Raw genomic sequence first — 11,364 nt, forward strand, 5'->3', positions numbered from 1 at the left:
TTTTTTTTTTTTTTTTGAGACGGAGTCTCGCTCTGTGGCCCAGGCTGGAGTGCAGTGGCCGGATCTCAGCTCACTGCAAGCTCCACCTCCCGGGTTTACGCCATTCTCCTGCCTCAGCCTCCCGAGTAGCTGGGACTACAGGCGCCCGCCACCTCGCCCGGCTAGTTTTTTGTATTTTTTAGTAGAGACGGGGTTTCACCGTGTTAGCCAGGATGGTCTTGATCTCCTGACCTCGTGATCTGCCCGTCTCGGCCTCCCAAAGTGCTGGGATTACAGGCTTGAGCCACCGCGCCCGGCCCTGAGTGCTTTACATGTATTAACTCATTTAATCATCAATCAACACAGCATGATGTTATTGGTAGATATTATTATTACGTATATATACTACAGATGGAGAAACTATGGCCTAGAGTGGCCCCAGTGTCACTAGCTAAGGGTGGGACTGGGTTTAAACCGGGCCAGTCTGGCTGGTAACTCCTATGTCATACTGGAATATACTCTAGCACAGTGGTTATAGGTTACTACTAAAAGAGGTTAAAAACCATGACAGTTGGGTGTTAAAGATTAATCTGCTTTAAGAATACATATTTGAATGTGTTAGCCCTGACATCCAATTTGTCTTCCCAGTGCCTAGTATATAATATGGTTCAAGAAATGTTTATGAAATATGTGTTTCTGGCCGGGCGCGGTGGCTCAAACCTGTAATCCCAGCACTTTGGGAGGCCGAGATGGGCGGATCACGATGTCAGGAGATCGAGACCATCCTGGCTAACACGGTGAAACCCCGTCTCTACTAAAAAATACAGAAAAAAACTAGCCGGGCGAGGTGGCGGGCGCCTGTAGTCCCAGCTCTCGGGAGGCTGAGGCAGGAGAATGGCGTAAACCCGGGAGGCGGAGCTTGCAGTGAGCTGAGATCCGGCCACTGCACTCCAGCCTGGGTGACAGAGCGAGACTCCGTCTCAAAAATATATATATATATATGTTTCTTTCTTTCTTTCTTTGAGACAGAGTATCACTGTGTTACCCAGGCTGGAGTGCAGTGGCGTGATGTCAGCTCACTGCAAGCTCCACCTCCCAGGTTCAAGTGATCTTCCTCAGCCTCCCAAGCAGCTGGGACTATAAGCACGTACCACCATACCTGGGTAATTTTTGTATTTTTAGTAGAGACGGGGTTTTACTATGTTGGCCAGGCTGGTCTTGACCTCTTGACCTCGTGATCTGCCCACCTCGGCCTCCCAAAGTGCCGGGATGACAGGCGTGAGCCACTGCACCTGGCCTAAATATGTGTTTCTTGAGCAGACTTTTGATATCATTGTTATATAGGTGAAGGGGACAATTACTAGAAATTTCTCAATTTTGACCCAAGTCTATTCTCACATATAGGCTGAAAGCCCTAGAGAAGGCACCCGTAAAGGCTTGGGTATCCACTCTCTGGGTCTTCTTAGCCCGAGCATGGTCCAGGCTGCTGCTCTGTACTACAACATGGCAGCAAGCCCTCCCTGCAGCTATGTAAGCCTTAGCTGTCAACCCGTCCACAAACTCTGAGGCGCGCTTCTCCAGCTTTCATGCACCTCACCCAGAGATTCTCATACCATCAGTGCAGCTCAATCATTCAGTTTTTTGTTTTATTTTGTTTTTTTCTTTTTTTGAGACAGAGGCTCACTCTGTCACCCAGGATGGAATGCAGTGGTATGATCTCGGCTCATGGCAACCTCTGCCTCCTGGGTTCAAGTGATTCTCTGCCTCAGCCTCCTGAGTAGCTGGGATTACAGGCATGCACCACCACGCCCAGCTAATGTTTGTATTTTTAGTAGAGACAGGGTTCCACCATGTTGCCCAGGCTGGTCTTGAACTCCTGGGCTCAAGTGATCTGCCTGCCTCAGCCTCCCAAAGTGCCGGGATTACAGGCGTGAGCCACCGCGCCTGGCCTGACTCATCCAGATTTTTAACAAGTTGTTCTTGTTCCAGGAGGCTGCCCTAGGCTGGTCTCGGATGCCTCCTATCCTCAGCAGGTGTGAGAAGGGTGGGGCAGGGACTGTCTTTCCCAGGCAGCAGCTTAAACTCCTGTGGTTAAAGGGCAGCCGCACATGGCACTGTGCTAGGCAGGCGCAGAGTGATTCAGGCTCCTTCATTCTCTGCCCTTCCTGATGGACAATCCGTCAGCTTTTTCTGAACGGACCAAGCTTTGTCAGGACAGGAGCAACCGACAGATCAGGGTTCAAGGGAAAACTCACCAACTTACATCCCCGTTGGGAAGCTGCTGTGGCCGTCACACTTCCGCTCCTCCAGTCCACTGTCAAGAAGGGAAAACCCAGGCACAGCCAAAGGGGCAGCAACTCCATCTCAAGGGCAGCCCTGTGGACAGACAGCAGGGAAGAAGCAAGTCAGAGAAGGACATCCCAGAGGGCTTTTGTATTCTCGGGAGAAGGAGCCAGTTCCAATTCTACGTGGTCTTGGAGCTCGCTGGAGCTCACAGCTCCACAGAGGTGCAGCCCACAGGTTACTCAAATACCTCCATTTAGCCGAGACTTCCAGCCTTTCACTGAAACTGTTGACAAGAACTCAATTTCATTTTGCCTCTACCCTTTGATGGACGGGTGGCTGAACACTAAACTTCACTGAGTCCAGCACAGAAGGGAGAAGCAGAAGGCTTGAGTAACCAGGCCTCCGGTCACCTGGAGTTTCCCATATTTCTTAATTCTGCTGAAGTGTTCCTGCCTCCAGCTCCGATTGGCCTGATGCGTCCCATGAGCTCAGTAAGTCCTTGCTGAGTGAATGAATGAACAATCGGAGAGTGGACTGAGACTGGAAACGGATTGGAGCCCCTGTCCCACAGAGTTACTCCTCAGCTGCTGATGTGAGGCTGACCTCTTCAGTTAACTCATTTCACTATGACCCTTTGGAAAAAGAAGTTTGATGTTTTGCCTGGACAGGGGGAAAAATGGAGGGGAAAATGAAGAAGAAAACTTTGGATAGAATAAAGATGGTTAATGAAACCAGGTTACCAGCCCTCTTGTCTGGCCGGTGCACACAGAACAGCGGTAATGAGGAGGCTTGAAGGTACACACACACCAGCAGAGATTCAGAACTAAGAGGAGCCAAAAAGGAAACGCACTATACTCATCACATTTGCCAGGTGAACAAAGGCCCAGAGACACTACTGGAGGTTGTGGATGGCCTTAGCGGCAGCGCTGAGAGCAGCCCCCGAGCTCCGACGAGTGAGCAGGGCAGAGGCTGCACTCGCTGCTGCCCTGCTGGGGACCTGACGCCTGCTGCATGTCCCCAGCTCTGCATTCTGCAGACCCAGCAGCAAGAGCCGGCCCCAGCATTCCGTCTGCCCCCTTCCTTGACACCCACCCGAGGCCCAGTGTCTGCCCTCCCATCTTCTCCTGGGCCAGCGGCACCAGCTCACCCCACCTGCTCGCTCCAGCCACTCAGGGGCCTCCTCTTTCCTTTCTTCACATGCATGTAGGGATTCTGAAGGCTCATTTTACCTTCTTGATCAGATTTGAATGCCCACCAGTGCAAACAGACTAACTGAAGAGCTAAATGAAACGGGTAAGCCAGCTTTCACTTCAGGCCAGGCCAACTCCCCTTACTACAGAGAGAACCTCCGACGCAGAATTCACCAGAACTTGCCAGACGCCGGGAATCCCCTTCCAGACCCACTTCTGCCTCTGCACCCACACAGGAACCATTACCCTGTGGCCGGCACAGGGGAGAGAGGGCAAAAGCAGAGCTGTATGGGTTTCTGACCTCAGGATCCCCCCAGCACCCTTCCCCGCCCCCAGGCCCCTGAAACCTGGGATCACCATCACTGCCCACCACCATGAGATGAGGTTGCACAGTTTCAGATTTAGTAAATTACAAGGCATCATTTCAATGCTAGATACATCCTTATACCAACAAATTGTCTATCTGACATTCAAATTTCACTGGGCATCCTGAATTTTACTGAGGGAGATGGGGAGGTAAGAGCCCTCCCTCCCTCCCTGCCCGCCTCTGTCAGGTGTGGGGCGGCGCCCACTGCTGTGGCTCCCATCTTTCTAGAACAGCCAGCCCTGTGTATTGAAGAACTGAATCTAGATGTGTAAGGGGCAAGAGTGCAGCTCCTTCAGCGAGGAGGTAACCTTCAGACTGGAAGGCAAGGCAGGCCTCGCGTCACACTCAGCAACGGCATTTTAATTTATGGGTCATCTAGAATTTTGCAAGTTTAAAATATATCCTCTCCTGGCCGGGCGCGGTGGTTCAAGCCTGTAATCCCAGCACTTTGGGAGGCCGAGACGGGCGGATCACGAGGTCAGGAGATCGAGAGCATCCTGGCTAACACGGTGAAACCCCGTCTCTACTAAAAAATACAAAAAACTAGCCGGGCGAGGTGGCGGGCGCCTGTAGTCCCAGCTACTCGGGAGGCTGAGGCAGGAGAATGGTGTGAACCCGGGAGGCGGAGCTTGCAGTGAGCTGAGATCCGGCCACTGCACTCCAGCTCGGGCGACAGAGCAAGACTCTGTCTCAAAAAAAAAAAAAAAAACATATATATATATATATATATTCTCTCCTTCCTCAACTCAGCCAACCAGCCCAGAAAAGCTCCTGCTGTGGCCCTGGGTAGCTCCTTCTGGCAGGAAGCAGCAGGATATCATGGGAAGATCAGGGAATTTGGAACCAAGCAGACTAGACTCTGAATTCCGCCTCTGTTATTTGTTATTTGTCCTTCAGGAATTCAAAGTCTCCACGACTCGGAGAATCCACCAACAAAATGGGAGTAACGATAACTATTCCAGAGTTGCATGAGAATAAACCAGTCTCGTATATGTGAAAGGGCTTCGTAGCTGTAAAGGTAGTAACACAATTATTAATTACGACTTGTGAGTTTCAAACACCAGTGAGTCGACTGAGTGCTGGTTGTTCCTGTGTAATCTCCAAGGTAATTCAGCAGCTCCACAAAGTCTAAAATAAAGGCCTGAGTAATGTGGCTGGAAGGATGAATTATACCAACCAGACGTGTAAAAGGTATGCAGGAAGGTTCAATCAAAAACTACATTCATAAATTGTAGTTTTATGACTGTGTACTTTTTTTATGTACTTTTATGACTGATTGTGCTGGCTCACAGCAGTCTGTCCCCAGAGCCATGCCTTCCCCTTCCCTGCTGCCCTCGGTGTGGCAGGGCTCTGACTTCTGAAGGCTCTGAATCCCAAACTCTGCTGTCAGCTGGCCTCCAGCCGGTTTACTCAATGGAAGACACTCCTGGGAGGTAAGAGAGCACAGGGCAGAAAGAATCCGGGTATTTCTCTCCCTTCCTCTCTGCCTTGGACAGAGACATCCTAGAGTTTCTTCCGCCGACACCAGGCTCTGGTGACACCACCTCCTCCTCTCTGTTTTTGTTTTTTGTTTTGTTTTTTTGAGACAGAGTTTTGTTCTTGTTGTCCAGGTTGGAATACAATGTTGCAATTCCGCCTCACTGCAACCTCCGCCTCCCGAGTTCAATCGATTCTCCTGCCTCAGCCTCCCGAGCAGCTGGGGTTACAGGTGCACGCCACCATGCCTGGCTAATTTTTGTGTTTTCAGTAGAGATGAGGTTTCACCATGATGGCCAGGCTGGTCTTGAACTTATGACCTCAGGTGATCCACCCACCTTGACCTCCCAAAGTGCTGAGATTGCAGGCGTGAGCCACGGTGCCTGGCCTACCTCCTCCTCTCATCCTCACCCTACCGAGTTAGGGTGAGGATAAGAAGCTTCCTGAAGCTGCTCATCGTCGTGTTGACTGTGTATTTGCTGATTTGCCTTCTCAGCCTCTTCCATCATGTGTTGCCACTTTCTTGCATTCGATATCCTCTGTTTTAGATAAACAGGGCTGTTTCTGTTTCCTGGTTGGACCTTGCCTGATACAATCACGTGAGAATGGCCATGACCCAGTGCTAAATTAGATGTCATGACTGTAAAGAAATAAAAGCCTTTCAAAATACTGACCACTGAGGTTGAGAAACCCTCTTCCTAGAGTGTGTAGCTGCAGAGAGCTTCCTCAGAGCCATGGCACTGCAAAGAGTCCAAGGTAAACAATCTGCTTGCCGTATCTCCCTGCAAAATTCCGTGACTCATCCCCTGCGAGTACAGGACTTGCTTCCTCTCCTCCCACACATCCTCAGGGCTGAGGGCCACGCCACAGTGCCTGCAGCTGTAAGAGGGCATCTAAGCCAGCACGTGCCCAGCATCCCGGAACGGGTGGAAAGCCCAGGAGCTTCCTGAGGGGCTGCCAGCTGGTGAGTGTTCCTGGGACCCTGAGTTGCCTGTTGCTCCTGTCTTGACAAGGTTTGGCCCGTTTGGAACACTGCTGCATTCTAGCTAGTTACGGAATGCCGTGAGTCTACCCCGTAGCCAAGCTTGTCTATGAAGATGTGGTGTTGCTTTTTTTTTTTTTTTGAGACGGAGTCTCGCTCTGTCGCCCAGGCTGGAGTGCAGTGGCCGGATCTCAGCTTACTGCAAGCTCCGCCTCCCGGGTTTACGCCATTCTCCTGCCTCAGCCTCCCGAGTAGCTGGGACTACAGGCGCCACCACCTCGCCCGGCTAGTTTTTTGTATTTTTTAGTAGAGACGGGGTTTCACCGTGTTAGCCAGGATGGTCTCGATCTCCTGACCTCGTGATCCGCCCATCTCGGCCTCCCAAAGTGCTGGGATTACAGGCGTGAGCCACCACGCCCGGCCGATGTGGTGTTGCTTTTTAGGCACAGAAGACTACATGGTTTTCAGCCTCCAGACCTGGTCATAGTAAGAAAGTGGTACAAAGATTCATTCACAAAAACAACATGAATGGAGGTTGTATTCTGCAACCAGAGAACACTGACAGTGAGGAAGAAGAACGTGCAGCTGCTGCAAAGAGTCTCCTTTGTTTTAGAAATTATGTTTCTTTGCGACCAGGTGCGGTGGCTCAAGCCTGTCATCCCGGCACTTTGGGAGGCTGAAGCACTTACAGGGCACTTTCATGGTGTCTGTAACTTATGTAACCTACCTTCAAATGGCTCAATAGAGATGGTAAAGCAAAATATGACTACTCGGTAAATTTAGCATTGTACTTTCTTGTAAACTTTTCTGTAAGTTTTAAAGTACTCACATTTAAAAACGAGGAAAATGAAATAAATGTTCCTGAAAACAGAGGTAAAATTATGGGAATCGTTGTCCCCATGTTTCCAGGAATTACTAACGTATCTTTTTCAAACACTCTTCTCAGAACGGTGCTTAGGAAACATTTGTCATGTTAAACATGGAAATACAGGCCGGGCACAGTGGCTCACACCTGTAATCCCAGCACTTTGGGAGTCCGAGGTGGGTGGATCACCTGAGATCAGGGGTTCGAGACCAGCCTGGCCAACATAGAGAAACCCTGTGTGTATAAAAATACAAAAGTTAGCCGGGTGGCTGGGCGCGGTGGCTCACGCTTGTAATCCCAGCACTTTGGGAGGCCAAGGCAGGCGGATCACCTGAGGTCAGGAGTTTGAGATCAGCCTGGCCAACATGGTGAAACCCCGTCCCTACTAAAAATACAAAAATTAGCCGGGCATAGTGGCAGGCACCTGTAATTCCAGCTACTTGGGAGGCTGAGCCAAGAGAATCACTTGAACCAGGAAGGCGGAGGTTTCTGTGAGCCGAGACCCTGCCATTGCACTGCAGCCTGGGCAACGAAGTAGAAGTCCATCTCAAAAAAGAAAAAAGAAAAAAACCGATTGTGATCTTTGGTAAATTAATACATTCCTGTATTTTGAAGAAGTGAATATTCAAATGGTGGATGCATTAACAAGAACCTGAAATTGAGGGCTGGAACAGCAAACATTTAGAATTGTGATGTGTGAATTAGAGCTTGTGATTTGCTTCTCTAGCTTTCTTTTAATAATGCATTTGTTAAAATATAGGCAATACAAAGGTTTTGAAATTTCTCCCCCTAAGAACTGTCTCACACCCTGCAGGTAGAACAGAAAATTGGCACGCTTTTTCTAAAGGACAATTTAGCACAATTTATCAAAGACCTTGAAAGTGTGGATTCTCTTTGATTCAATGTCTAGGAATTTATCCTAAGGAAATACAATGTACTTAAAAATATTTTAAAAGGAGTCTTCATTGTAACATTAGTAATAATAATAACAAAGTGGAAACCATGAAAAGTCCAATAATGGGAGCACTGGCTGAACCACTTATGATGAAACTACACGATACGAATGACGTGGTGTGATAAAAAAATGCTCTGGTAGCAATATATTGATTGACGCAGAAAGATGTTCATAATAAAATAATATCAAGGAAAGGAAAGTGTAAAGCAGAATGTGTAGCATGATCCCCAAGTTTGCTAGAAGAATATGCAGGCCAGAGAGGTGAAACGGGAGGCACACGGCGGCTCGGGAAAGGCAGGGCCATGGTTCCCAGCACTGGTTAAACGCGGATCTCCAGTTCCCACCGGAGCCTCGCACTCCTGGTCAGCCTGGGCTCACTGGGGCTTGTGACAGGGGACTCTGGGAATGGAGGAGGCTCCATTGGATCCACCTGGAGGGGGTTTAGGGGCCACAGCAACCCTTCTTCCCTTGGGCCCTTCCCACAGCGACTCCAGACAGCCATTGTGAGGAGCCGGTCCTGAGTGCCTCCCTGCTCAGCCCTCATTCCCTCAGGGCCACCAATGAGCCACCTGGCTTCCCGATGTGGTCAGCATCAGCCTGGCAGGGCCAGCAGAGGGCAGTTCACCTTGTCCTGTTCCATGCCCACAGGCTGCATCTGGCCACAGGTCTTAAAGAATGCAAACCTGCTCCCACTGGGAGGTGACACCTTGCCCTCGCATGCTGGTGGTGGCTGGGGCTGGGTCCTCGGTGTCACCTTCCTATAGGAGAGACCCACACAATCTCTGCTGATGGGCACTCAGCCGCATAACGCAGTAGCATCTCATTTCCCTTCAGCATCATGAGTTTGTTCCCGCTGGTCACTTCCGAGGGAGCGACCACCTGCCACCGCCCTTCTCGACACGAAGGAGCAGGTGGCATCTGTGTAGAGGAAGGACCCTGGGCTGGGGAAGGAGACCTGGGCCCAAGTCTGGCTCCTGCACTCTGGTGGTGGCCATGGAGGACGACACCTGCCTTGCTGACCTCACGGGGTTGTGTCAAGGCTGAATGAGATAGTGTGTGATGAAAGGCTTTGTCAGTGTGAGGGAATGTCTTGGACTCCAGTTCAGTGGGCGGGGGACCCCCACCTCCAAGTCCTCCAAGGCCCGCGGGAGAACACTCCCCCGCTGGAGGGGACAGACACTGTCTATCGTGAGACAAAGTGGTGCATTAATCCAGGGGAAAGCGGAGTTCTTCTGTGCAAACAGCGAGCTGGTGTTGAAGGAAATACAGTGAAGGAGAAGGAGCTTTCGTCCCTTCTCCCACCCCTGGGAGCTGCAGCGTGTGGACCCTGGGATGTGCAGGGGGAAAAGAGCACCCAGAGTCCATGGTAGACTGTTGGCGGGAACGATGGGTGATGACAGCGGTTTAGTGGCCGCAGTGGTAAAACAATGAAAATACATCTCCCCACCTCGACTACGTGGTTTCCTTCAGAACGTGTACAACTGAAGAATGCAATGATACGGATTCCTGACAAGAGGTCAATTCAAAGGTCAACTCGGTGGTGTTCGAGGTCTGCATAATTGTTCCCGGATCCTGTCCGGGCTCTTCACTGTGACAGCTCATGCTTACTGAGTGCTCACCTTGGAACATGTGCTATACCAGGTGCTTTACGTATAATTCCCACAAAAATCCTAGCAGGTAAATGTTGTCATCCCCATTTCACACTTGGCCAATGGAGGCTCACATAGGTTTAGGCCATACAGCCAGAGAATGTTAGAGCCACAATTCAAACCGGGTCTGTGACTTCTGCATCAACTCAACCTCAACACCGCAAGCCCCAGCCACCCTGGGATGCCTGCAATCCTTGACTAAATCACGCATGCCCACATACTCCTTCCTCTGTGGGAAAGGCTCTTTCGCTGGTCTCGTCCACCTACAAAGCTCTTGTTCATCCTTCCAGGCTCAGTGCTGGTATCACCTCCTCATCACAAACGAATAGTTCAGTGGAGCAACAACCCGGCAATTCATATGACAGTGTATTTCAGGTAGTTACTGTTCCAATGGAAGTTTTCTAATTTCTTATTATTTGGTTTTTATGATTATAACAAGGAATGTGAACAGTTACTAGGTAGTTAGTCATTTAGCTTTTCCCCAACAACATACCATCCATCTATCTATCCTTCTGTCCATCTTTCTTTCTTCTTTTTTTTTAGAGGTCTCGCCATGTTGCCCAGGCTGGAGTGCAGTAGTTATTCACAGACGGGATTGCAGCACACTACAGCTGCAGGCTCCTGGCCTCAAGTAGTCCTCCCACCTAAGGCTACCGAGTAGCTGGGGCTACAGGCACACAGCACCACACACGCTGCATTTCTTTCTTTGTTTTTGAGACAGAGTCTCACTCTGTCACCATGCTGGAGTGCGATGGCACAATCTCCACTCACTGCGACCTCCACCTCCGGGATTCAAGAGATTCTCCTGCCTCAGCCTCCTGAGTCGCTGGGATCACAGGCACCAGAATCAGCACAGATCACCATTACATCTAGCTAATTTTTGTATTTTTAGTAGAGACGGGGTTTCACCATGTTGGCCAGGCTGGTCTCAAACTCCTGATCTCAGGCGATCTGCCCGCCCTGACCTCCCAAAGTGCTGCGATTACAGGCGTGAGCCACTGTGTCCGGCCTCATTGTGCATTTTGAAGTACACTGCGTCACTGATATACTTTCCTCTAAATATTTCAGAATGCGTATCAAGTGATTTAACTTTTTTTTTTTTGAGACAAGGTCTCGCTCCGTTACCCAGGCTAGAGTGCAGTGGCGTGAACTTGGCTCACTGCAACCTCCGCCTCCGGGGTTCGAGCGATTCTCCTGCCTCAGCCTCCCGAGTAGCTGTGCCACGCGGTGCCTGATATTCTGAACAGCGCCCCTGAGTGCATCATGGGACCATGGCCTTCTGTGGAGGCGAAGCAAGATGGGGGCTGTCAGAGGCCTTCTAAAGGAGGCAGAGAGCCTAGGAGAAAACTGGGGATTTGGAAGGAGATGAGAAGCTGAATGGAAGCATCAGTTTAAGGATCTGAGGAAGGGCCCAGTGACCTAGAACAAGAGAAAGGCCACTGGGGGAGGCCCGTGAGGAGGTCTCAGGGTGCCAGGCTGGCTGGTGACCGGGAGGCCACTAACTTGCTGAAGTTGAAGGAGGTGGTCCAGGGCCAGGCAGGGAAAGCCCCACTCCCCACTGAGCCTGCAGGGCCAAGGGAAAAGGCTCAGCCTGGTGTCTGAGGACCACGGAGGG

General features: G+C 50.5%; 1 protein-coding gene across 2 annotated transcripts in view; it reads right to left on the minus strand.

Annotated features, from left to right (window-relative positions):
* NRROS (negative regulator of reactive oxygen species) overlaps nucleotides 1-11,364 on the minus strand; it is a 21,754-nt gene that overhangs the window by 5,867 nt on the left and 4,523 nt on the right. For both annotated transcript variants that reach the window (XM_023214812.3, XM_023214813.3), the window contains one exon: nucleotides 2,235-2,355. In XM_023214812.3, the coding sequence (XP_023070580.2) occupies nucleotides 2,235-2,355 (121 nt within the window). The remainder of the gene's footprint in view (nucleotides 1-2,234; nucleotides 2,356-11,364) is intronic.

Source organism: Piliocolobus tephrosceles, chromosome 2, assembly GCF_002776525.5.
Source record: "Piliocolobus tephrosceles isolate RC106 chromosome 2, ASM277652v3, whole genome shotgun sequence".
Taxonomy (NCBI): Eukaryota; Metazoa; Chordata; class Mammalia; order Primates; family Cercopithecidae; genus Piliocolobus; species Piliocolobus tephrosceles.